We start from the raw sequence: 27457 nt of genomic DNA on the forward strand, positions 1-27457 counted from the left end.
TCATTAACCACGCCTCTCGCTCTGCAGGGGGCCTGTCGGTGGCAGTTCCTGGCGAGCTCCGAGGCTATGAGCTGGCACACCAGCGGCATGGACGGCTGTCCTGGGCGCGCCTCTTCCAGCCCAGCATCCAGCTGGCCCGCCAGGGCTTTCCTGTGGGGAAGGGCTTGGCGGCCGCCCTGGAGAGAAGCCGCGCTGTCATTGAGCGACAACCCGAGCTGTGGTATGTCTGTGGGTGTGCCGCCTGCCGCACAGGCTGGGTGGGTGTGGCCAAGCCCAGCGTGCCCCTGAGGGGCTGCAGAGCACCTTCAGGTACCTGCGCTGAGGCTCCAGGAGTGGTGGGGCGTCCTGAGCCTGGCGCATGGCGTCCTGGCTGGTGCATCCTGAGTGGCGGGGGAACTCCAGGAGGCATGGGCTGGACACCGAGGTCAAGCCCTGAGTGACAGAGCCATCCTCCTGTGGGCAGACACCCACTGTCCATTGTTCTCATCTCCCGGAATATGTGCATGTGGGCATGGGTGGGGCAGGAACATGATTCCCAGAGCCCGCCTCCCAGGAACCCCCTTTGCCCCAGTGAGGTGTTCTGCCGGGATGGGAAGATTCTGAAGGAGGGGGACACGGTGACCATGCCGAAGCTGGCCGACACGTATCAGACACTGGCCACGGAGGGTGCCCGGGCCTTCTACAATGGGAGCCTCACAGCCCAGATTGTCAAGGACATCAAGGCAGCTGGTGAGGGGGTGACCTGGTGGGGTCTGGTTCAGGGAACTGTGGGAGTGGGAACCCCTGAGGGTCCAGGGGCCTGGGGTCCTTTGATCCTGTCTGGGCTGAGCACCAGACCCTCAGGCAGCACCCTCAGAGTGAGACCAGAAGACAAAACCCCTGGGGGATAAATGCAGGTCCTAAGCAGGAGCTGGGACTGGGGAAGACCTAACAGGTGGTGCAGAGAACTTCCTGGAGGAGGTGAGCCGCAATTGCCTGGATTTTGTAGGCAGATGGGAGGGACCCTCTTGGCAGAGGGAGTAGCCCAAGGCCCTGCGAGAAGGGATGTGAATTCTCTGAGTGGGTCGTAAGGTGGACTTGGCTTGGTCAGAGATGCATTGTGGAGGCTGCCCGGAGGGGCAGGTTCTGACAGATTTGGGCCCAGGAGCTTGGCTGTGGCTTTCTTCATATGTTATTTTTGTCAGTGTGTCATGGAGGAAGGTGGTTATATTGACCTTTACCACTGACGCCGGAAATTAGTCTGTAAATACCTCACCTGTCTGGAGCCATATCCCTGGAGAATTAAGAGCCTCTTTCCACCCACCCATTAGTCACAGGAGGAGGGGGCTGAAGGGGGGGGGAGGTGAAAACAGGTATCTTCCAAGTAGAGAAGACCCTTTGGCTCTCAAGAGGAGAAAAGACAGACTGGGAGGCTAGAGGGGCCAGCGGGTTGAGGGGGGCTGGCCGGGGCCTGGCCATGAAGAGCTGGCGCTGTCAGGAAGGACAAGGCTTCTGAGCCGTCGGCGGCAGGGCTGCGGCAGGAATCCCAGCTTGACGCTGCTGGCGCCTCTCCCCCACTGAGCTGTGGCCGTTGCAGGGGGCATTGTGACCATCAGGGACCTGAACAGCTACGCTGCCGAGGTTATTGAGCCGCTGAATATCAGCCTCGGGGATGTCCAGCTCTATGTGCCCAGTGCCCCCCTCAGCGGGCCCGTGCTAGCCCTCATCCTCAACATCCTCAAAGGTCAGTCATCCCACTTGTCCCGCAAGTGCCACCACGCATGACAGGTGACCCTCAGGAGCTGGAGGGGGCAGCTTGGGCGGGACAGAGGCCTGGATCAGTGTACGGGGTGTGGGATGAGGGAGTGGAGCGGTAAGGGGTTCTGGCTTGGCCCAGGCACCCAGTGACAGAAGTTCCCAGCCTGGATCCTGGCCCAAAGGGCGCATCTCAGTGGTGGTCTGTGACCAGCTTCCGGGCAGGCCCCTGGCTGTACCCGGTACGCGCAGGCCGGGCTGGGAGTCCCTCCTTTATCCTTCCCAAGTGGCCCCTGCTGCTGGTTATTAAGTATTCCTCCTCTCACGGTGGGCCAAGTGGTTCAGGGAGTTGTGGCCCCACCCTGGTATTGTCTGGGCTGAGCTGGCATGTCCCAAGGGCTCTGGGGCTGCCAACGTGCCCCTGGTTCTGCCCTACCAGGATACAACTTCTCCCCGGCGAGTGTGGAGACTCCTGAGCAGAAGGGTCTGACGTACCACCGCATCGTGGAAGCCTTCCGGTTTGCCTATGCCAAGAGGACCCTGCTTGGGGACCCCAAGTTTGTCAATGTGACTCAGGTAAGGGGCAGTGGCCAGCACTTGGTGGATGGGGGGGCCTGCTGTGGAGGTGCCAGGGGGACAACCTGCGGCTCCCACAGCCTTACCATGTTTTATTAATCCATCCCCACCACCAACTTTGGTCATGGGCCTACTCTGTGCAGGGATACACTGGTGACCCTAAGTCCCAGTCTTTGCTCCCTGGAGCTCTCAGTGTGGGGAAGGCCAGGGGAGAGTGCTCGCAAAGAGTTATTAGTGTTCCCCCCAACATACAAACATACCTCCACTATGGGGCCCTGTATATACTGTGCTCTTGGCCTGGAAGGTTCTAGAGTGGTTGGTGCTGAGGTGTGGAATGAATAGGGCATTGCAGTCCTCAGAGGAGATGAGAAGATGAGGTATAGGGGAGAAGTTCCACATATCAGGGTAGAGGACTCGGCTGCTGTCCCCTGGGTCCCTCAGGAGCTAACACCTTCCAGGTCCCACCACTCAGTCTACTCTCTTACAAGTGCCCTGGCTATGGATTGGGCCTCCACTGAGACCCCCATCATGCTCCTCCTTACCTACGTGGGTCCCCCCTTTCCAGGAAAGACCCGACGACCCCTCACACTGACCTGTAACCCAGGAGGGGCCTCTGCTGCCCGGCGGTCCTCCTGATCGCCCAGGTCTCTTCGTTTTCCGAGTGACTTTTCCACCGGTTCTCCATGACAGCTGGCAACCTGGTGGCCTATATCCCCGAGGCGACAGGATCCACAGTGTGCCCCACCCTCCCTTTTGGCTAAGCGGGCCCTCGTGCTAACCCAGCTCATCCTTCCTACAATGCTGCTCTGCGCCTCTCCACCCCGCCCCCGGCAGTCCCCATCCTGCTCGGCTCTCCTGACACATTCACTTCCTCACTGCACACCCCCTCTGCTAGAGCCCTACACCCAGCCTCAGTTTCCCTTCTGCCCCCCAGCACATAGCACGCAGCTCACCTCCTCTTCGTCTGGGTGTCTTGTTTTGCAGAGGGGTAGACATTTGCCACATGTCCGTCCTCTCCCATCTTTCTCTTCTGGGCTATACTTTTCTGAGTCAGTGGGCATTAAGTCGCAGCTGTCACTTCGGACATCTCTTATTGTGGCGGACCTCACCTGACCACCGATGGGGAGGCGGCATGGCCTGGGAGTCACCTGCACTGGAATCCCCTGAGGGCCCCAGGGGCTTTCAAGTTGGAGCCCTCATAGTCACCCCTTGCAACCACTTTCTTACCACTCTCGAGTCTCTTACCTGAAAACAGACCTCCTTGCCTGTATTGCTGATTTTTAAATCCCATATCTTGGATCTGACCTGTTTCCTTGGGAGCAGATTCAATGAATTAATCCTTGGGGTACTGCTGAAACCTGGAGGCATTTTCTGGGCTTGATCCTTGGACCTTGCTGGCTCCTCTTCTCCTCCTCCCCCCTCCTTTCTCTCTGTTTGTCTCCCCTCTGTGTCCCCTTGACACTCTGGGGCCCTGCCAGGTTGATGTCGATGTCTCCCTGTTTATCCCTTGCCAGATCTTGCTCGTGAACCTCACAGCCCTGGCTCTCCATGCCTGCCATAGGCTCTTCAGTCTCCAGTGGACACCCGTCCCGTCAAGCCCCCACTGTCCCCAACCTGCCCCTTTCGTGGCGTGAACCTCCCCAGTTAACCACCACTCTGGCTGAAGATTTAGGGCCACACAATTTGCTTTCTCTCCCACTTGGACAAGCGACCACCTTCTCCTTATCTGGTTGATGTCTTCCCTCCCAGCTGGGTTTCACCCTTGTACCTTACACTGCTGCCTGAGGGGGTCCTGTGAAAACACCCCCAGGGAGTCTCACGCCTCTGCCCCAAGTCCATATGGCTCAGCCAAAGTCCTTGGAGATGTTTCTGGATTCCTATAGGCTTGACACCTTGCTGGCATCTTCAGTCTCTCCTCCCCCTCATCCCCCTCACCATCTGCCTGAAGAGCCTTCCTGTAGGCCTTTGCATTTACAGTTCAGCCTCAATCAGGGCTCTTTCCCGAGCTCATCTCCTCCAAGAAGCCTTCTCTGTATTATGCCCCTTACCTGACTTGTTCTTTCTGGCACATTCTCTGTTGCCAGGGTAGGAACCTGCATATCTGTTCTTGACTGGTCTCCCAGTGTAAGGCCCACAGCCCAAGCCCCACAGTGAATGAGTGATTGAATGCAATGAGAGCAGGGTCTGGGGTAGCTACAAAAACATTCCGAGTTGCTGGACTGTGGCCGAGACAGCGAGAGGGGGCCGGGAGCCAGCGAGGCTCAGGATGGAGGAGGGCTGTGGTCAGAGCCATGGTCAGGGGTCTCCTGAGAGCTGCTCCCACAAGCCTGTGCCCCCTCCCTGCCCTCCCCACCTCCTCAGGCCAGCTCTGGGGTCTCGGCAGGTGGTCCGCAACATGACTTCTGAGTTCTTTGCTGCCCAAATCCGGGCCCGGATCTCCGATGACACCACGCACATGACCTCCTACTATGAGCCTGAGTTCTACACGCCCAACGATGGGGGCACTGCCCACCTGTCAGTGGTCTCGGAGGATGGCAGTGCCGTGTCAGCCACCAGCACCATCAACCTCTAGTACGGCTGCCAGGTGGCCTGGGTGGGCCGGGGGCTGCCTGCATGTCCTCCAGGGGCTCCATTAACCCCTTTCGTGATGGAAAACTGAGGCCCCAACTTATAGAGTGCTTGCTCCCGTCCCACAGGGAGCTGGCTGGCGCTTTGGTGGGTGGAAGCTTCTGGCGGTTGGGACAGGACTGGGTTGGGCAGTGTCTGACCCAAGTGGCCTGCAGCTTTGGTTCCAAGGTGCGATCACCCGTCAGTGGAATCCTGTTCAATGATGAAATGGATGACTTCAGCTCCCCTAACATCACTAACCAGTTTGGGGTACCCCCCTCACCAGCCAACTTCATCAAGCCAGGTGTGGCATGGGGGCTTGTGTGGGGTGAGGACTGGTGTCCTAGGCAGGCAGCTGACGAGTCCTCTGTCCCCTCCCCCATGTCGGCCCACCACAGGGAAGCAGCCTCTGTCATCTATGTGCCCAGCCATCCTCGTTGGCCAGGATGGCCAGGTCCGCATGGTGGTGGGCGCCTCCGGGGGCACACAGATCACCACAGCCACTGCACTGGTATGTGCCACCCTCATGTGCACCCTGCCCCTGCCTCAGGGCCACGCTGACCCCATTCCCTCCCTTCCTCCAGGCCATCATCAATAACCTGTGGTTTGGCTACGATGCAAAGAAGGCAGTAGAGGAGCCCCGGCTTCACAACCAGCTCCTGCCCAATACCACCACGCTGGAGAAAGACATTGACCAGGTGGGGTGGGAAAACTGAGTCACAGTGGGTGTCCCTAGGGTGTCCTGGAGTTGAAGTTCAGATCTTTCAAGTCATCACATAGTAGACGAGGGCTGGTGTCGTCTGTTTGGGGAGGTGACCCTCACCCCCTGCCTGTGTTATCTTGAGTCCTTGTACAGGGGGAGCCGCTCCAATGATACCTCACAGACAGAACTCCTCTTCCTGGTCCTTGGCTGGAAACAGCACCGTCTGGGTCTCTGAAGCCCTTGAGTATGTAGGTGTGATGCAGATGGCGTCATGGGCCCTGCTGAGGCCCCGTTTCCTCTCCTACCCCCAGGCCGTGGTTACAGCCTTGAAGACCCGGAACCACTACACGGACATCAGGTCTACCTTTATTGCCGTGGTGCAGGCCATCACCCGCTCGGCTGGTGGCTGGGCAGCCGCCTCAGACTCCAGGAAAGGCGGGGAGCCGGCTGGCTATTGAGTACCCAAGGGACAAGAAAGCTGACCGGCAACACAGGAATAAGATGCCCCTCAGGGCCAGAGTGGGACTTTGGGAATGTGCTTCCCCTGTTGGTGACAAAGAAGTGCAATAAATGGGGGCTGCAGTGCCAGGCTCTGGCAGCCTTGCTGGTTCCTGGCTCTCCGAGCTCAGCGTTCTCTGTGTGAAATGTAGTCTTCTAGCCGGGGAAGACAGAAAGGCAGGATTTGAAGGTCTTTACAACCCAGACACTAGGGTAGCATCAATATTTTCATGAGGTTCTAGGGGCTGGGGGCAGCTCTGGGGATGCTGGTCAGTCACTGACCTTCCTCAGCCTGCTTTCCCTACCCTGCGCTGGGAGGGCAGTTCCTCTGTTGGCCACCTGAGGGTGCTGCGGCTTTGGCAGTTACCCGGGCCTCAGGCTGCGGTCAGGCGGTGTGCTGGGAAGCAGTACTTCATCAGACTGGGTTCACCCTCTGAGGACATTCGGAGGTGAGGTGCGGGGTTGGGTTAGAGGCTGGAGCAAAACATTGGCCAGAGCCAGATCTGGGGGGTTTCCAAACAAACCCAGAGTGAAGCAAGCTGGGATCAGCTCCAGATGAGGCCCAGTTCTCAGGGTACAGTGAACGGGAAGAAGTCCCCAGATCCCCGAGGGTCAGGGCTGGGACAGGCAGCTGGCATGGATGACACCCAGGGGGATCGGGTCTGGGGAGGGGTGGGAGGACACACATCCCGCCAGGCCCTGCCACCCTCCTCAGGGCCTGCTAACTCCTGTGTGCACGGTTATAACATCTGAGGTGGGGTACAGGAAAGTGGAGGAGGCCAGGGGGAGGATCACACCCCAACAGCCAGATAGCTCCACCATCAGAGAGCGCAGCGAGGGTGGGCAGATGAAGTCTCTGAGGGTAGGGACCACAAAGGGTAGGGACCACAGAGGACAGGGGAGGTGGGAAAATCTGCTACTTGTGAAGTACCCCGTCAATGGAGCTGTGTGCCTGGAGAGTCTGAGCCCTGAGTCCTGGAGGACCCTGGGATCATTGGGGGATGGGATGGAGGCTGGTTTGGTGGGTGTGTAAGTTTCCCCTCAGCTATCATTTTGTTCCCATTTGCAGGGGAGGAAGTAGGCCCAGCCAGGGGCCTTGCTACACAGGGAGGTAGGTGCTGGTAATGAAACTCCCCGGGTCTCTGACTCACAGGCAGGGTACATCCTCTGTTCCCAGAACTCGGTGGGCTGGGCTCAGGGCTTCCTCTGGGACTGGGGGACTTGGTTCCCCCTCCTTACCATTCCCTGCCCCTTTCCTGGCTTACTACTGGATAGGCCTGCCATGATGTCTGTTCCTTTCCCAAACCTTCTCTGTGCTCCCTCCACCCTGGCTCTGTCTGGAAAGAATGGCAAGGGGGAGGAGATGTCCCCCTGATCCTAATGACCCACAGTTCCCACTGTCTCTGCCTCCCAGAGCTGGCCGTGGCCCAAGAATGTGCTTGGGATTCTGGTTGAGTAATGTCACTGTGGCGTAGGGAGGAACCCCTCGTGTGAAGCCCTCCCTACCCAACAAGGAGGCTTGGGAATATGCCTGTGAGGGAACCTACCCCAGTAGCCTCTTCAGCTCAAGCTGACCAGAGTCTCCAAGTGGGGGACAGGACAGCACAGGTGCAGTCACTGTCCGTCAGTTTCCCTGCTGCACAGAAAGCAGTACACAGGTTAAGTGTAATGAAATCAAAGAGGCCAACGCTCCCAAGGAGGATGCATGAGAGCTAATTGGGTGGGGTCCAACCTATGGCCCTTGCACCCTGTGCCCCTGCTGAGCCCAGTCAGGGTGGCTCCTTGGTGCCCCCCCCACCCCCTCCAGTTCCTCCAGCTGCCTCCCAATCAGACATCCTAAGACCCAGGCAGGGAAGGAGTAGCCCAGAGCACAATGGCACCAACACAGCTGAAAGGACAATCTCACTCCCTGGAGGCTCTTGGTGGCATTTCCAGGGCAGCAGATGCCAGGGCTTGGCAGTCTGGTGGGTACTTGGCACCGAGGGCTGGACAGAAATCCCGTATGTATCCCCTACTTGGATGTCCTGTGGTCTGGGGTGTTCGATGTGGACTGGGAAACTAGGCTCCTGGGCATCCTCACCTCCTGGCCAGGCTGCAGCTGAGCTGAGGCTTGGACCTGGGTTCTGAGTGACATTCCCTTGAGTCCCCCACCTCTGCCCTGGACACCCACGTGTCCTCTGGCTCTGGGGATATTGGGGCAAGCTGCTGCTGGCCAGGCCCATGCCCAGAGAGTGGGGGTCAAGGCTCTCAAGGCTCCATCCTGGCCCCTCATCCCTCTGAGCCTGTCACTGGGAAGGGGGCCTGCCCAATTCTGTTATCCTGGCTTTGCTGGGAAACAGGAGAGGCCTGGAGTGGGGGTGGGGGTGCTGAGTCCTCCACCCTGGCTGTCCTGAGGACAGCAGATGCCAAGTACTCAAGCCCCAAGCACCTACGATGGCAATGGCGATGGCGAAGCCCTGAGCAGGGCTGTTTCTGCCTTCAGGGCTTGCTGGAGACAGTGTAGGAACAGCAAGGAGGGAGTTAAGAGCAGCTGTTCACTCCTTTGCTCCCTGGAAGGAAAAACTCCCCATAAATGCTTTGTTGTTGGCTTCCTGCCAAGGCCCGAGTGGCTGCGGCCACTGAAAACTGAAGGCAACCGAAAACTGGAAGTTCAGGTCTGTGGTCATTGGGAGCTCTGGAGGCAGCATTGCCACTGCCTCCAGCAGCCAGCAGCATACCCGTCTGTCTGCCTGGGTTCCTGTCACTGTCTATCTGTCCATCCAGCAAGTAATCCTTTCTCTGACCCGTTGTCTAACTGTCTTTCTCTTTTTAGCCTCTTTTCTGCTGTCCAGCCTGCCTGTAAGTCCATTTGTTTCTGGCTTTTTCTTGTTGTCCACCTGTCTAGTTATCTGTGGGTTCATCTGTCATCTTGCCCATCCTATCTGTGCCCACCTGCCTCCTTCTCTCCCTGAGTCGCAGAGCCATGGCCCAGAGCCGGGGGGCCATGGTCTGCATAGTGCTGCTGGGGCTGGCCCTGGCCCTGGCCATCATCGTGCCTGCTGTGGTCCTCTCTGGCCAGCATACTCACTGTGGCCCTCAGGCCTTCACCCATGCTGCAGTCGCTGCTGACTCCAAGGTCTGCTCTGACATCGGACGGTGAGTAAGAGATGGGTGGGAGCTGGTGTCCATGGCACCTGACCAGCGGTGACCAGTGGTGCTCGTATGTGCGCTTGCAAGGAAGGGTCCAGCAAGGAAGTGGTCCCAGGGCCCTGGCCTAGGGCAGGTGGTAGGAGGCTCGTGGGTCAGGTGGGGTTTGGGGGTCACAAAGTGTGGGCAGAACAGTCACCTCTTAGCTCTGAAGCTCAGGAGACCCAGAGAGAACACTGCTGCATTAGCCCAGGTTGACCCAGGTGACAGTGGTTACTGGCTCCTTCAGAGAGATGGCATCAGTTCTCCGAGGCTGGGGTCTTACCCCTGTGGCATGGGTGAGGGGATACTTCCAGGCCTGGTCTCCAGCCCTGGCCTGTCCCCTATAACATCCTGCTTCTCTCCCAGGCCTGGAGCTGGATCACTAACTGGCAGGCAGGGCCTGATGTTTGCAGGCCAGGTGAGGGCGGTTGATGGAGAGGGCCCCAGCCATCATTTCCCAGCGTCATTTCCCAGCCCTTTTCCTTGAAGCTCGGGCCTCTGGAGCTTCCAGGAGGGAATATGGCAGGGTTCCCGCTCTCTGTTGAGGCTGAAAAAAGCTGGCCAAGTATCCCCTGCCCTGCTGGCTGGATTTGTTTTCCAGAATGTCAGGATCAGTCCACTGTCAGGATCAGATGTGCTTTGTAAACCCAGAGGGACTGTTCCAGAGCCAGGCAGAACATGTCGAGTCTCAGCTGGGGGACACCTGGACAGGTGGTGTCCCAGGGCTCCTCCATCCCGCTCACCTCTTTCGCTTTCTCTTCTTCTTTCATTCATTCTCTTTTTCATTCATTCCCTCTTCTCTTCCACTGTCTGTCCCTGAGGTTTCTCCCTCTGATCTGGCCCTCTGGACTCTTCTCAGGATCTTCCCTCGAGGATGACGGTGGCTAAAGGTGACATGTGGGGCTGCTTGGTTTTCCCAGAGGGCTCTGAGGGGGTGGGAAAGGAGTGAGTCTTCCATTCCCCAGGAAACCTGAAGAGGTGCTTGTCCACCTGTCCCACAGTTGCAAATATGCAAGCAAGTTTGGGGAACACAGGCCGCACAGGTGACTGGTGGGCACACGGCCTCAGGAGTGGGGGCTGCTGCCACATGTCTCTGAGGGGGCCCGGGCCGCTGTGTCTCCCTGAGTCTTTGTCTGGAGGTGTGTGGGGACTCTGCCCTGCTGTGCATGTAGGTGGCAAGAGTTGGGGGGTCTCTGCTCTGCTGTTCTCCCCCAGAGAGGAGATAGAATGTGTTTTTTTCTCAGTGTTTTGTGTACTTGTCAAACAGTGATGGCCACTTCCTGTTCTTGTTTTAACAAGCCAGGGATAAGAGGGAGCATGGAGCTGGCCCCAGCTGCTGCTGTGGAACAAGGGGTCATGCGACTGTGCTGGGTCTGGCGCCTGGGCCTGGGCGAAGCTCCCTCCCCGCAGGGACCCCACGCCTTCCTTGCTCCATGCCTGCCTTTGCGGAGGACTGCCCAGCATCCACTCTCCCTGCCCGTCCCTCCCCCCAGAACCCCCTCCAGCATCTCTTCTGCTTTCTCTTTTCACGAGTAGGCCCTCCCACCCTCCATCTTCTAGCTGATCAGAACCAGATTACCAGATTTTCTCCTTTGGAGTTGGGTTTCTGTTGGGGCCACACCTCCCAGTGAGGGTTCTTAAGGTCCACATGTATGTGTTTCAAGCACCATGTCCCGTGGACATATGGTAGACACATCGTGACAATGAGGTGACTTCCCTTCTGGACTGTCATTTTCCCACTGTGCTGCCCTTGTGTATCAGGCTTGTGTGCAAACTAGGTGTTCTTTGAGCTCCTTCTTTGAGCTTCTTCTAGGGATACGGTTGGAGCTTGGGGCTGGCAGTGATGTTCAGGCTTTGTGACATTTGTCTGCTCTGCCACTTAGAAGTGCCGCCCTCCTGCTGGACACGGCGCCTCCTGAACCCAGTTGTTACTCCACCTGACTCATGGGGAAACTAGGGCTTCGCCTGGCATTTCAGAATGAGTGGGCTCAGCTGGGGCTCGTCAAGGGAGAAGCTCTCCAGGACTATAGAAGGGCGGAGAGTCTTCCTATCCTTTGTCCTGGGTCCCAATGCCTGTCCAGTCCCCAGGCTAAGCCCATATAGTTAAGAGCCTTAGTGATCAAGTGCATAGTAGAGAGGGCACTGGTAGGGGCCCAGGACTTCTGGGGCACTGGGGCTGGGCACTGGCCACAGGGTGGGGCTGGGCCCCTGAGAATTGGGTGCTGTGAGCTACTCCAGCCCCATATGGGAGCCTGGGGGTCTCACTCTCAGCAAAGGAGAAAGCAAAGACTCTGGATAAGTTGTTGGGCCCACTAGGCCTTGATCTCCCCACTTGTCAATTGGGTCTCATGTCAGAGTCTTCATCAGGAGCAGGCTATGAATGGGCAGGCCCATAAAGGGGCCCATAGGAGGGGCCCCTTGATGGTAGCTGCTCTGACCCCTGGCCTGGACGGGACATGGATACAATGGGTAGGCCTAGTATCTCAGTTCCCAGGGTTAGGGTCTAGGGTCAAGGCAGAGGTAAGGGGAAGGTTCATGGGGGATTAGAGAGCAGTCCCATTCCTCCCCTCTTAGCTCCTGTGACCTGAGTGACTCTTCTGCATCTCTGCTCCTCTGGGCTAGGGGGAAACTTGTGTGCCGGGCACTGTGCACTTGTATGTGTGAGCACATGCATGTGTGCTCAGCATGTGTGTCTGAATAAGTGTGTGACAGCATCCTCTTGCTCCCTGGCACAGGAATGCTCTAATTTTTTACATTGTGATTCTCAGCCTGCCAGGACCACTCCCATTCACAGCTAAGGAGCCTCAGGCTTAGGGAGGTTGAGTCATGTGGTCATTGCCATACTGGCTGTAAAAGAGAACTTAAGTGCTAGTTAAGAGAACTTAAGTGCTGGCCTGAAGCCAGTGCCATTGTGCCTCCGGACACAGGTGTGATTGTGCTACCAGACAGTGGGCATTGTGGGTGCATGAAAGTGCGTGGAGGCTTCCCTACTAGTAACGCCCTTTACCAAGCAGAAACTGAACACTTCCTATCTGCCGGCCATTGTCCTGGAGGCTCCGTTGGTCAAAAAGCCCTTGCCTTCATGGTGAGGGCAGATGGACAATAAATCCATATCTAATTCTGAAGGGCTGTAAGTGATTACTGGTCATCTGAATTCCTCTTCTATGAAGTTTTCTGTTAAAATATTTTCTTATTTTTCTATCAGCTTATACATTATCAGCATTTCCTATACTATCTCTACTATTAAATCTTCCCTTTTAGAAATGCAATGTGGGCCCTCCCTGGTGGCGCAGCGGGTTAAAGCACAACACTAAGCTAAAGCCACTTCTGCAGAGTTTGATCCCCGCCTGCCCCGGAGGTGATCCACAAGGCATGGCAGATCTCTCCTGACCCTCTCACTGCTCCCTCAGCAGTGTATTTCGAAGATCTGTCTGTTCTGCTCCCCACTCTGTCTCTGGTGAATCCTCTCACCGCTTCTGCACTTCTGGCCTGTACCCCAGTTCTATATACATAAATAAATAAATCTTAAAAAAAATGCAATGCATGTTAAACTATCCTTGCGTTCTTGAAACAAGCCCACTTGATTGTGATTTATTATCATTTTTACTTATTGCTAGATTTGATTTGCCAATATTTTGTCTAGGATTTGTGTCTTTATGTTCATGAGTGACACTGGTCTATAATTTCCCTTTCGTATCTTTGTCAAATGTTAATATCAAGGCTATATAGGACTCAATAAAAAACTAAGAGGTGTTCTCTTTCTATGCTTGGAAGAATAGGTAATTCTTGTTTTTGTTTTGAAGATTAGTATTATGTCACTTATCTCATCAATAGATGGCAGATAGTGTTCCATTTTTACTTGCTGAAGTGCACTTAACAGTTTGGAAGAATTTACTAAAGTCTTCTGAACCTGGGTTACTTGGCTGTATGTGAAGGTTTAAAATAATATATTATTGTATTTAATAAATAGAAGACTATCAGATTTTTATTTCTTTTTTCTTGAGATTTTATTTTTTTGTGTGTAGAACTAGGATACAGGCTAGAGGAATGGAGGACAAAACAGAGAGGTCTGCTGCACCATGTGGATTAACTTCCTGGCCAGTCATCCAACTCAGGCCATTAGTGGTGATAATGTTGAGAGTTAACCCTTAGGCCACCAGAGAGAACATCTCAAGTTTCTATTTCTTCTTGTGTCAGTTTTAATAAGTTCTTCCCAAGGAATTTATCTAGTTTAGCAAAATGTCATATATTTGGCATGTAGTTATTTATAATATTCTTTTGTTATCTTCTGAAAATTTACAGGGTCTGTAATGAGTCTCTTTTAAAAAATATTATTTATGCATACAGAACTGGGGTACAGGCCAGAGGAACAGGGGCGGTGAGAAGATTCACCACAGAGTGGGGAGCAGAACAGGTAGACTGACGAAGCACACTGCTGAGGGGAGCAGCAGGTGCGTCAGGAGAGGTCCGACGCACCACGTGGGTCACCAGCTGGGAGGTGATAAACTCGCCCTGAAGTGGCTGTGGCCAGCTTGCAGTGCTGCGCTCTAACCTATTGTGCCACCAGGGAGGGCCCCATGAGTCTCTTTCATTCCTGGAAAACTAGAAAACTAGTATTTCCTCTCTTCAATCAATCTTGATAAGGATTTTTTTCAGTCTTATTATGGCTTTGATTGACTTTTGACTTTGTTAATTTTCTTAGTTGTACATTAATTTCCTCTTTGGTTTCTGATTTTATCTGTATTCTTTGCTTCTACTTCCTTTAAGTTTAAGTAACTTTAAAAAACTCATCATTTTCTGTGGTACATATATACAATGGAATATTACTCAGCAACCAAAAAAGAGAAACACATGTCTTTTGCAGCAACTTGGGTGGAGCTGGAAAAGATCATGCTTAGTGAGATAAGCCAGAAAGAGAAAGAAAAATACTGGATGGTTTCACTCATAGCAGGAATATAATGGACCGGGTGAGAAAATAACAAAAATAATGAACAACCATATACCAGAGACATTTTGCAGGGGTGGAGTGGGGAATGGGATCAAAAACGGGGGGGGGAGGGAAATGCACGGGACTATGGTGTGGCACAGGGGTGATTTGGTGATGGGAAACCTGCGGGGATTACAATTGAGATGGAAAAAAAATGTACAAAATGATGTAAAAATAAACTGCTATAAAATAAAAAAAAAACTCATCATTTTCATCATGCAAAATATAAGGTTGGTACAGATTAATAATCTTTAAACTCTTCAAATTTCTCTCCACTTGGCTTAGCTGAATTCTACGTTTTCTTGTTATTGCTGCTTTTCCCCTGAATGTCTATTTTTTTATTTTGAATTTATTACATTTTTTAAAGATTTATTTATTTATGCACACAAGAACTGGGGTACAGGCCAGGGTTGTCGGGTTGTGGGGGGGGGGTGAGAGGATTCACCAGAGTGGGGAACAGAACAGGCAGATCTACTGAAACACACTGCTGAGGGGAGCAGGAGGTGGGTCAGGAGAGGTCTGCCGTGCCCTGTAGGTCAGCTCCCTGACTAGGGATTGCTTCATAGTGCTGTGCTTTTACTGTTATACCACCAGGAAGGGGCTGAATTTATTTCATTTTTAACAAGTTTATTTAAACAAAGTGTTTGACTTGAAGGGAAATTTATCTAGGATTCACTTCTCAAAGTAATTCACTCCTATTTAAGATAGATTACCCAATGTGAACAGCTACATATAAAATTGTCCTTGGGGCCTCCCCTGGAAAAAAGAAAAAAAAAACCTACATGGTCAAAGATATTTTTTAATCAATATCAAATGGAGGGGTCTCCCTGGTGGTGAAAGGGGTTAAGCACAGCACCATGAAGCTATCTGCAGCCACTGCAGCACAAGTTCGATCCCTGGCCAGGGAGGTGACCCACCTGGTGTGGCAGACCTCTCCTGACCTGCCTGCTGCTCCCCTCAGCTGTATATTTCAGTACATCTGTTTATTCTGTTCCCCACTCTGTCTCTGGTGAATCCTTTCAGCACCCCCCCTCATACCTCTGGCCCATACCCCAGTTCTTTATGCACAAATAAATATTCTTAGAATTGTCCTTCAATGTCCTTAAAAGGCATTAAAATTCTCCAATTTAATAAACCATGCAAGAATTTTTATGCTTTTTGTTTAATTGGTTGTTAAATATTGAGAACAAAAAAATCATACTGGGTTATAAAGACAAGGGCATAATTTGTCACTAATAGATAAAGGGGTGTTTTCACCGAAGTAGTTTTTTCTCCCATCTCATATCCATTTGATATATATTTTTCAAAGATTTATTTATTTATTAAAGATTTATTTATTTATGTATACAGAATTGGCGTATAGGCCAGATGTAGAGGGGTGGTGAGAGGACTCACCAGAGACACAGAGACAGAGTAGGGAGCAGAACAGGCCAACTGATGAAGGGAGCAGCAGGCGGGTCAGGAGAGGTCTGCTGTGCCATGTGGATCACCTCCGGGGTGGGGGTCGAAACTCATGCTGAAGTGACTTTAGCTTCTCAGTGCTGTGCTTTAACCTGCTGTGCCACCAGGGGGTAAACCCTCAAAGATTTATTTTTTAATGCACAAAAGAACTGGGGTACAGACCAGAGGTGCTCCCTGGCCAGGGATTGAATTGTGTTGCAGTGACTGTGGATAGCTGTATAGTGCTGTGCTTAACCTCTTGCACCATCAGGGAGACCCCTCCATTTGATAGTGATTAAAACATATCTTCAACCATTTTGTTTCAGGTTTTTTTCCTAAGATTTATTTATTTATACATATAAGGACAGGGATGCAGGCCAGAGGTGCAAGAGGTTAGAGGATTCACCAAAAACAGAGTGGGGAGCAGAACAGGCAGATTTACTTAAACACTACTGAGGGGATCAGAACGCATGTCAGGAGAGATCTTCTGTCCATGTGGGTAACCTCTTTGGCCAGAGATCAGACTCAGGCGGCAGTGGCTGGCAATAGCTTGATAGTGCTGAGGCTTTAATCCCTGCACCACCAGAGAAGCCCTGTTTTTTTTGTTGTTGTTGTTGTTTAATGCAGTATATTTGTGTACACACACCCGTTACTTTATGTTTAATAAAGCACTGGGGGAGAGAAAAGCAAAAGGCTAGAGAAAACTATACCACAGTAGATAGGATGCAGTGGAACCAAACTATGGTTTTCTCCTGGAGGAAGTTTTCTTGGTTTAGAGGAACAAATTCTAGAGTAAAATAACAGATGCTTTCTATCAATGGCTGGGACACATTGATTGTACCTGAATTTCAAACTATGTCGGCATGTTTGTTTCACTTACTAGAATCAGAATCTGAGCTGCCTCGTTGACATATAGTGTTGTTCCCAGTAGACTTTCAACAGTTTGCTAAGTGCTGTATGCTCTTAAACTGCACCACAGAACCATTCTGACCCACCACTTCAAATTAATATTATCACTGATCTCAGTCTTGGCTCCTTCCTTGGGCTCCTTCACCAGCACAGTGAGTACCAGGGTCTCTTCAGCTACTGCCTCATTAAAGAGGTCACAGGTCCACATTGAACCAGTATCCTAGCAGGCCCAGGAGGGCAGAAGGAGGCAGCAGAGATGGAGGGATAGGAAATGCACAACTTGAAAATATTTTAAACCCATCGAAAAATGGAAATAATACCCATATCTTCATGAGTCACTTAGATTCACCAATTGTTATTCTCTCTCTTTAGATTCAGTAATCACTGACTATCATATTTTTTTAGGTTAGTCACCTTTAATCCCCTGATTAAAAGTAAATCAGTGTATCTTCAGTGACATTTGCATTTTTAAAGAAGCCAAGCCATTTCTGTCACAACCTCCCTTCACAATCTTGGTTTCTTGGATTATTTCTTTGTGATCAGGTGAAACACACTATAAGATAGTGGTGCTTTGTCTTTTCTAATGTATCACATAAGAAGAAACAAAGTGTGAGGCTTTCTTATGTTTGGATCATTTCATAAAGGTCATTCGTGTCTTCCAGATTTCTCCCTGTTAATTTAGAAACATATGGTTTGATACTTTGAGACTGTGACCATCTTTTTCTCAAAAAACACATTATCCCATGTTATTCTGATCCTGATCTGAATAAATTTGTGTTTGCAAAAGGGTGACTTTTGGTTTACTTATTAAAAAAAATTTTTTTAAGATTTATTTATTTTTACGCATACAAGAACTGGGGTACTGCCAGAGGTGAGGTGGGTGAGAGACTCATCAGAGACAGAGTGGGGAGCAGAACAGGCAGGCTGACTGAAATACACTGCTGAGGGGAGTAGTAGAAGGGTCAAGAGAGGTCTGCTGTGCCATGTGGGTCACGTCCCTCGCCGGGAATCAAACTTGTGCTGCAGTGACTGTGGACAGCTTCATATTGCCATGCTTTAACTCATTGCGCCACCAGGAAGGGCCTGCAAAAGAGTGACTTTTAAACTTGTCATTTCTTCAACGTTTAGTAGCCAACATTCTTCAATGAGGTAGCTATCTGCTCCTCCCCTGCCCTCCCCACCCCTTTCCTTGAGTATCACCGCTTACTCATGGATCATTTAATTCTATGGATTATAGTCCATCAGTTATTTTGTTGTTGTTGCTCAGACTACATAAACTTCACAAACCTGACTATGGGAGCCCCTTTAAGCCAGCATTATGTTCTTCTCCATGTCTCTACTTGGAGAATGTTCTTGCTTTCTAGAAACTAGGATTTGGAAGTCAGGGGTGCTCATTCCCGGAGTATCATTGTTTCTAGATTGTGTCTATGCTCCGGACCAGAACCATACCCATACCCATACCTCCAGTTTAAATCCACCCTAACATGGACATAGTCCCTGCTGTCAAGTTGAGAGATGTCACTACCAGTGCCATTATTTACTTACTTGCTCTAACCCATAATACAACATAGTTTCAGGACAACTTCAACAATGTTACTGTGAACAACAAATCCACTACATAAAATTTAAGATGTCTCTCCAGGTTTTTTTTTTCTTTTTGGACTTAGAATGCATCCCACAAAAGATGAACGGCTACTTAAGTTCCTCTGCTATGTGGTTCTATTTTCCATTTAACCTATTATTAGCTGAAATTTATCAGTTCACATTCATTTTAGGGTTCTCTCTCCCATCCTTTTTGGGCCCTCCCTGGTGGCGCAGCGGGTTAAAGCACAGCACTAAGAAGCTTAAGCCACTTCCGCATGAGTTTGATCCCCGCCTGCCCCGGAGGTGACCACATGGTGCGGCAGACCTCTCCTGACCCGCCCACTGCTCCCCTCAGCAGTGTACTTCGTCCATCTGCCTGTTCTGCTCCCCACTCTGCCTCTGGTGAAGCCTCTCACCCTCCACATCTCTGGCCTGTACCCCAGTTCTGTATGAATAAGTAAATAAATCTTAAAAGAAACAAAAAATTAAAAAAAAAAAACTCTAGAGTTGGGCAAGATGGGGGTAGTGTGACGACACCACCTCCATTTCCTCACAACTAGACTGCAGCAGAAAAAAGCCAAAATCACACTTGTGGAGTGTGGTAGAGCTAGTGATAGATGGTACAGGGTGGGTAAATGTTACGTGGACTGTGTTTATTATGATGCCAGGATATTATGTCCAGAAGAGGGGGGAGGTTTCTGTGCAGAATGCTTACAGTGTGGACTCAGGGGTACGAACCTACACTGAGAACTCTTGAGACCTGGTATGGCCCTGGAGGAGGTGTTTGCAAGAGTTGGTGCCCAGAACAATGGGAGCAGGTTGAGGGTTACTGATTTGAACTTGGGACACTCAAAACAAAACAGCTGGAGTCCGAGCCAGGCATGGAAGATAAGTAGTTCAGGTCCTCAAAGCTGAGGGTTATTCAAAGAACCTGTCTCACCTCACCTCAGGAACAACCAAAACAAACAACTAGCCAGGGTTGAGGCATCTGTTACAAACAGGAGTAAATACCCCAGGATTAGGGTCTGTGCTAGAAAACAAAAGAGAGCAACTCCTGGTCTGTGGTCCCATATCAACTACAATCCACCCAGCATTACATCATGCTCAAAAATAGCCTAGACTGGAAGTTGACATGAGATTGTAAGAGACATGAAGATCAAGAAACAATGCATTAGGAAAGGAGATTAAAGGCGCATATTGTCTGACGAACATTTGGAGTTGTCCACCAGGAGGGACCCTTCCGGGTATTTATTTGAGCTCAAAGTCTACCCTGGGGTTGATTGATAGACTTTAGCACAACACTTGACTTGTTGGCATAGAAACAACATCTCCAGTCAGATCAAGGCAGAGGCCACCATGGGTGGCTGTGGACAGGTCTAGCCCCCTATGGATTTGGAGAACATCATTCACTCAGGAGACCACTTGATCCTGGAGGGAAGACTGGGCCACAGTACTTAGGTCTCCATTGATTTGTTGGCAGAGGACCATGAACTTGTTTCGTGCCAACCCAAGATCTGCTGTCCCCAGGCCTTGCCGGAAGACACACCAAGGGTCACAAGCAGTGGGATGGCCAGGGGGACATGTTTTGAAGCATGGCCAGGGCAAGAATACGAGAGCTGGGTGGCCTGGTTACCTGACAGGAGGTTGAAGTCAGGGGTGAGTACGGTGACAAAAAGGTGCCATTAGGAGCACATAGAGAGGAACCCAAAACCTTGGACACAGTGTGCAAGACAGAAACCTTGGGGTGCTGGTCATGGCCCAAAACACAGGACGCATGCCCCCAGATTTCAGGGCAGGGAGCAAGAGGGACGTGGCGAGACTCAGGTGGAGGTTTAAGAGCCGATGTGCTCAATGCTCTACAGAAGCAGAGTGAGGGAGCCTGGGCAGAGACAAAGTCAGCAGTCTCCGGCCAGGTCTGGGTTAGCGGAGTTCACCGCCAATGAGTGGCTTTCAGCAAGCTGTTGACAGAGATGTGGTGACAGATGCAGTCTGAGGTTAGGGGTTGGGGCTCTAAGCTGAGTAGTGATTTCAGTTTGTGGATCTTGACCCCTGTCTGCCACCCCCAATCCAAATGTCCATCCAGTTATCCATGATTGGTGGCCAGGATTTAGGATGATGGATGGTGACCAGATTACACTGATCAGTGTCACAGTCACTCGGGGCCTCAGACATTGAAAAGGAGAGTCGGACTTGTTTATCATAAGGTGGATCCAGGGGATCCGCCCAGCTTGGTGCAGTGGCCCAGGCCACCACCACCCACGAGGGGCCTCCCCAGTTAGGATCAGGCTTTATCAGGAACAGATAAAGCCTCAGACAGATACAGCAGGTGGAGTAGTACCTTTGTCAGGTGTGTGTTCCACACTCCCGTCCAGAATCAGGGGCACCAACGGCAGCATAAGAAGCGTCAAAGTTCAGGGAAAGGTCAACTGACCAGGGGACCAGGGTCATTGGGGCACCTCCAAATCCTCACTGCCATGTAGCTGAGAATGGGGGACTAAATAAACCAGGAGGGGCCCACAGAAGGCAGCAGTGAAGCCCCGAGGAGGAGATACGAGCATATTATTTTATCCGGTTGTCCAAGGTGGGCAGCAAGCAAGCACTACAACAGCAACCACACCGGAGAGAAACGAGAAGCAGCAGCCGGCAGCATCAGGGTCGTCCAACAGTCCATACCCATATTCACTTTTGTGATGCTCCTCAAGCTTCTGCCCTGCATAGAACAACCAGCTTCCGGGATGTGGTTGGTGCAGGGCTGCGGAAGGGTCGTGGTGTCTGGTCGGAGCTGCTCCTCAGGGTCAGCCTGAGTTGGTGGCAGGGTCTGGGCGGGCTGTCCATCTCTCTGGCATCTCTGGGAAGGCTGGCTTAACTTGGGAGTGGTGTATCCATGGAGTGACACCTGCAACTTTGACAGCAGTTGAGGTAGTAAGAATGACAGTCTAGGGTCCCACCCACACAGGCTTCAGGGGCTCTTTTTTCCAGTCCTTTTCTACAGACTGAGTCCCCAGGTTTGTGGGGGTGAACTGGGTATCTCAGAGGAGCAGAGACCCTCTGGATGAGTTTTATGGATTTTGTGTATGGCATCACTAAGGAGCTGTAGCTGTTGATTAAGTTCCAGTTGGCCAGTTTGTCTAAGGTCTCCCCTTACCACGGAAATCATAGGGGGAGGCTGAACAAACAGAATTTTAAAGGGGATGTATCCACTGGCACTGGGGTGCACTAAGTTCTGAGAAGCACTAAGGGAAGAAGGTCTACCCAGGGCAACCTTCTTTCCTGGCAACACATTCCCAGAGTCGTTTTAATGGTTTGGTTGACAAGTTCTACTTTCCCTGAATTCTGCAGCTGGTAGGCAGTATGAACTCCACTTAATATGAAGTAAGTGATTTCAGCACTAAAGGCTAGGCCATTATCACTGCCAATAGTCAAGGGAACCCCATCAAACGGTGGGCCATACTGACATGCTAGGGAGATAGCCATCCTCCTGTCCCCCCACACCCTGAGTATGGTTGTTATGGCGATTTCCCAGAAAAATCAGATGGCACTCAGAGAGGTGGAGAGATTCACTCATCACACCGGCGGGCTCAGTGGGGTCAGTCCCACAAGGCTGAGCCCCGAATTACAGGAATGGTGAAGTTTTCTACAGGTTGTATGAGGAACCCTATCATCCCATCCATCATAGGACAAGGAAGCCATAGTTACTAGTTTGGACAAGCAGCACACTCCAGCAAGCAACAGAATCCAAGCAACAGACCTTGCAAAGTAGCAGAGTCTAAGCAACAGACTTACTACTCACAAATACTGAAAATGAAGGGACAGAAGGATATATTACTAACGCTTGAGCCAAAAAGTCCTGAGAGGAGTCTCAATCCAGGAAACCTGCGGACTGAAAGGGCCTCTAAGGTAACAGTTATGACAATGCGACAGTGCTTATAAACTCAGAAGGGGGCAGAGGGCCCTCCCTGGTGGTGCAGTGTGTTAAAGCACAGCACTAAGAAGCTAAAGCCACTGCAGCATGAATTTGATCCCTGCCTGCCCCAGAGGTGACCCACATGGCTCAGCAGACCTCTCCTGACCGGCCCAATGCTCTCCTGACCGGTCCACTGCTCCCCTCAGCAGTGTACTTCGTCGATCTTCCTGTTCTGCTCCCCACTCTGTCTCTGGTGAAGCCTCTCACTGCCCCTGCACCTCTGGCCTGTACCCCAGTTCTGTATGAATAAATAAATAAATCTTTAAAAAGGGGGGAGCAGAAAAGATAAAGTGAATGTGAGGCACTTACAACTAGAAGTGACACTGCCAAGAAATACCATAACTGAGTTAAGTGCAACCAAGGGCTGCCAGAGCAGATAAGGATAAGCCATGAAGAAAATGAGACCAAAAGCACAGTGTCAGAGAACACAACTAGAAAAAATTAGAGAAAAAGGAATTTTGGAAATGAAAATAGCATAAATTGACTAAATCGTGTCACAGGGTCCCAGATAGACACGAGAAAGCGAAAGACATAGAAAAATTATTTTAAGATATAATTGCTGAAAACCATCTCAATCTGGGAAACGAACCAGATATTGTGGTCCAAGAGGAACAAAGAGTTCCAGACAAAATAAAACCAGACAGACCTACACCAAGACACATTATAATGAAGCTGCTGAAAGGCAATGACAAGGGCAAAATACTTAAACTCAAGGAAAACCAAGAAAAAAAAATAAGAGAAAATAAGAGTAACCTATAGGGGCAACTCTACAACTAAGAAGATTTCCAGCAGACTTTTCAGTAGGAGAATGAGAAGCATGCAGGAGTTGTGAAAAGACATTTAAAGGTATTTTTTTATTAAAAATTTATTTAAAGGAAAAAAGTGTGTGTGTGTGTGTGTGTGTGTGTGTGTGTAGGGGGGGGTGGTGGAGGTGAGAGGATTCACCAGAGACAGAGTGGGCAGATCTGCAAAGTACACTGCTGAAGGAGCAGCTGGCAGGACAGGAGAGGTCTGCCGCGCCATGTGGTCACCTCCAGGATCAGGGATCAAACTCGCACTGAGGCAACTAGCTTGCAGTGCTCCACTTTAACCCACTGTGCCACCAGGGAGGACCCAGCATTTACAGTTCTTAAAGAGGGCCCTCCCTGGTGGTGCAACGGGTTAGCGTCAATCTGCCTGTTTTGCTCCCCACTCCGTCTCTTGTGAATCCTCTCACCTCCCCCCTCACACACCCACCCCAGTTCTGCATGCATAAATAAATAAATCTTTAAAAAATATGCTAGTGAATTTTAATATTCCTCTTACAACTACAGACAGATCAATAAGACAAAGGATCAATAGGGAACAGTAGCCTGAAAGGGGACTAGACCAATACATCTAAAGAACACTCAATCCAAAAAAACCTGCATACACACTTTCTTCAAGTGTACATGGAACGTTTTCAAGAATAGGTCATGTGTTAGGGCACAAGCCAATTGTCAATAAAGTTACAAAGATTGAAATTACACCAAGAATTCTCTCTGATCACAATGCTGTAAATTTAGAAATCAACCATAACAGGAAAAATATATTAAGGTTACATAGAAGTTAACAATATGCTGCTTAACAGCCACTGGGTAATAAATCAATCAATGTGATACATGATATCAAGAAAAGCAAACATAAAAATCACGATAATATCAAAAGATACAGAGAAAGAATATGATTAGTTTTTCATGTATGATAAAAACTCGAAACAGGATGGGAATAGAAATAAACTACCTCAATATGATAAAGGCCCTATTTTACAAACCAAAAGCTCAGATACTTAATGGGGAAAACCAGGAGTTTCTCCCCTTGAGATCACGAACAAGATAAGGATGTGAGGAAAGAAGAACGCTTTGGGCCTCCCTGTCAGCGCAGGGGTTGAAGTCAGCCATAGCACTGCAGCATGAGCTCCATCCTCAGCCAGGGCAGGCCCTGACCCACATGGCGCAGCAGACCTCTCCTGTCCCGCTGGCTGCTCTCCTAGCACAGTATTTCAGTCAACCCACCTGTTCTGTTCCTCACTTTACCTCTGGTGAATCCTCTCACTCCCCAGCCTGGACCTCTGGCCTTTCACCCAGTTCTTCTATGCATAAATGAATAAAAAAAAAAAAAACTTACAAAAACCCCCAAAACACCTTGGGGCTCTCCCTGGTAGTTCAGCTAGCCACAGCTGCGTCTGTGTGAGTTCGATCCCCAGCCCTGGCGGTGACCCACATTGCACAGCAGACTTCTCCTGTCTCGCCCACTGTTACCCTCAACAGTGTACTTTGTCAGTCTGTATGTTTTACTTCCCACTCTGTCTCTGGTGAATCTTCCACCACCTCTGCACCTCTGACCTGGACCCCAGTTCTATATGCATAAATAAATAAATAAATCCTTTTTAAAAAACCACCCTGTTAGTGGGACTGTAAATTGGTGCACCATTATGTATTATGGACTGTGAGATGGATTTATCTTTTAAAACTAATAATTGAAATACCATACAATCCCACTCTTGGGCATCTATCTAACACATAAAACCATCAACAGAAAAAGCAACAATGTTTATTGCAGCACTATTTACAATAGCTAGCCTGTTGTAGACATGAAAGTGGCCATCAATAGGTAGATATTCATCAGTAGACAATTGGATCAATAAGATGTGACATAATCACATTATGGAGTATATTTAGCCATAAGATGAAATTCAGCTGTTACAGCAAAGTGAAGGGAGTTTGAGGGAATTATATGTAGTAATGCTAAGTCAGAATGATAAAGACAAATGTGGACATTTACATAGTGATGACTGAACAAAGTAAACTATTTATAAAAATGAGAGGATTGGCCTTCCCTGGTGGCGCAGCGGGTTAAAGCACAGCACTATGAAGCTAAAGCTACTTCAGCTTGAGTTCGATCGCTGCCCTGGAGGTGACCCACCTGGCACAGCAGACCTCTCCTGACCCTCCCTCTGCTCCCCTCAGCAGTGTACTTTGTTGATCTGCCTGTTCTGCTGATCTGCCCACTCTGTCTCTGTGAATCCTCTCACCACCCCTGCACCTCTGGCCTGTAACCCAGTTCATGCATAAATAAATAAATTATTATTTTTTAAAAAATGAGAGGATCATATAAATACTGTGAACTCTGACATTAAGAGGCAAGGTGTGGAGAAAGGGACAAGGAGAACATAAAGGATGTAGAGGGGAGTTAATTTATAAAAAGAGGTCTGAACTCTTTTTTTTTTAAAGATTTATTTATACATACAGAACTGGGGTACAGGCCAGATTTTTTATGCACACAAGAACTGGGGTACAGGCCAGAGATGGGGAGTGGTGGTGAAAGGATTCACAGGAAACAGAGTGGAGAGCAGAACAGGATGATGGACTGAAATACGCTGCTGATGGAAGCAGTGGGCAGAACAGGGGAGGTCTGCTGAGCCATGTGGGCCACCTCCCTGGCCGGGGATTGAACTCGTGCTGCAGTGACTGCACATTGCTTCATAGTGCTGTGCTTTAACCTGTTGTGCCACCAGGGAGGGCCTGGATTTAATTCATTTTTAATAAACTTATTTAAACAAGATGTTTGGCTTGAAGGGAAATTATCTAGAATTCATTTTTCAGACTAATTCACTCCTATTTAAGACAGATCACCCAGCATGAACAGCTACATATAAAATTGTTATAAAGTTGTCCTTGGAATGATATACAAAAGACATGAAAATTCTCAAATTTAGTAAACCATGCAAAAATTGTTATGCTTTTTGTTTATTAAACATTGAGAGCAAAAAGTCTTACAGAAACACACGGCTGAGGGGAGCAGGGGGTGAGTCAAGGGAGGTCTTCTGCTCCGTATGGGTCACCCGTCTAGCTGGGAATTGAATGGGTGCTGCAGTGGCTGCAGAGAGCTTCACAGCTGCGCTGTGACCCGCTGCACCACCAGGCAGGGCCCACAGAATGGTTTTAAATATACTATATATATAACATTATATATATATATATATATATATTTAAATTAATATTTAGATGTTAGTGAGTGTCTAGATGTGTGTGTACATATCTATGTGTATGTTTTTCCTGATCAGCTTGCAACTGAAAAACAATCGAAATCTCTCTCCTTTGCCCTGTCCTGCTCCATTTGACTTCTACTCCCCACAGCTTCTCCTGCTTGCAGGGCTCTGCTTGAGGGGAACATTAGGTTATTCCTTTTGAGATTTTTTTCAGGACCCAGAACTCTTGATCACCACCAAAAGTTGGCTCTTTTCATATACTTAGAGCTGCAAGTCTCCAGCTACACGCAATACTCACTCTGTAAAAACTCATCTGAGCAACGATTCACAGACTGGCTGCCTACCAAGCTCCCCTGGGGACATTGTGAGAGATGTGGGAGTTCGGTAAACCTATTACCTCATTTCCCCTTCCTCCCTCACCTCTGCTTACAACCCTGCCAGTTTTGATTTATGCTATTTTCATTATACTCAATTAAAATATTTTCTAATTTCCATCATAATAGCTGCTTTGCTTCATGTATTATTTAGTAGTATTACTCTTGATACCTAAATATGTGGAGATTTTCTTCTTCTTTTTTTTTAATTTAGCTTTTTTTATTTATGCATACAAGAGCAGGGGTGTAGGCTAGAGGTGGGGGTGGTGAGAGGATTCACCAGAGACAAAGCAGAGAGCAGAACAGGCAGATCTGCTGAAATCCACTGCTGAGGGGAGCAGTGAGCCTGCTGAGCCCATGGGGTCAGCTCCCTGGCCGGGGTCAGCTCCCTGGCCGGGGTCAAACTTGTGCTGTGCTGCAGTAGCTGCCAGTAGCTTCACAGTGCTGAGACTTAACCCTTTGTGCCACCAGGAGGCCCTATGGAGATTTTCTATTTTATATGATTTCAGTTCTTTGAAACTTGTTGAGATTTGCTTTAAGGTCCAGCAAATGATCATCTTAAAATAAATATTCTCTGTATTTTTGGGAAAATTGTGTATTCATCTATGCAATTGCAGAGTACAGTACAGTATATGTTAGTTCAGTCAACTTATAACAGTGGTGTCATTCAGTTCTTTGACAGTCTCAGCGTCTCAGTGATTTACTTTTTCTTCTTATTCTACCAGTTACCGAGAGACGTGTGTAAAAGCATCCACTATGCATTCTTGTCTATTCTTTTTGCTCTGCCAGGTTTTACTTCACATATTTTAAAACTGTTAAGTGCACAAAAATTCATATTTTTATATCTTCCTGTTGAGTTGAGCTTTTTTTTTTTTTTAAAGATTTATTTATTTGTGCATACAGA

General features: G+C 49.9%; 2 protein-coding genes across 3 annotated transcripts in view; both read left to right on the forward strand.

The window, feature by feature from the left end:
• The window catches only part of GGT1 (gamma-glutamyltransferase 1), a 27328-nt gene extending 21092 nt beyond the window's left edge, over positions 1-6236 (forward strand). The window contains exons 6-14 of the mRNA XM_004680921.2: positions 28-220; positions 572-729; positions 1577-1723; positions 2174-2310; positions 4694-4881; positions 5094-5221; positions 5316-5428; positions 5502-5615; positions 5932-6236. Of these exons, the coding sequence (XP_004680978.1) occupies positions 28-220; positions 572-729; positions 1577-1723; positions 2174-2310; positions 4694-4881; positions 5094-5221; positions 5316-5428; positions 5502-5615; positions 5932-6078 (1325 nt within the window). The 3' untranslated portion in view covers positions 6079-6236. The remainder of the gene's footprint in view (positions 1-27; positions 221-571; positions 730-1576; positions 1724-2173; positions 2311-4693; positions 4882-5093; positions 5222-5315; positions 5429-5501; positions 5616-5931) is intronic.
• Positions 6237-8795: 2559 nt separating this feature from the next.
• Positions 8796-27457, forward strand: part of GGT5 (gamma-glutamyltransferase 5) — a 34789-nt gene continuing 16127 nt past the window's right edge. Inside the window, exon 1 of one of the 2 annotated variants that reach the window (XM_012723964.1) lies at positions 8796-9253. In XM_012723964.1, the coding sequence (XP_012579418.1) occupies positions 9081-9253 (173 nt within the window). In that variant the 5' untranslated portion in view covers positions 8796-9080. The remainder of the gene's footprint in view (positions 9254-27457) is intronic. The other variant, XM_012723963.1, reaches the window with a different exon arrangement.

Source organism: Condylura cristata, unplaced genomic scaffold (assembly GCF_000260355.1).
Source record: "Condylura cristata isolate star-nosed mole 26May11 unplaced genomic scaffold, ConCri1.0 scaffold00011, whole genome shotgun sequence".
Taxonomy (NCBI): domain Eukaryota; kingdom Metazoa; phylum Chordata; class Mammalia; order Eulipotyphla; family Talpidae; genus Condylura; species Condylura cristata.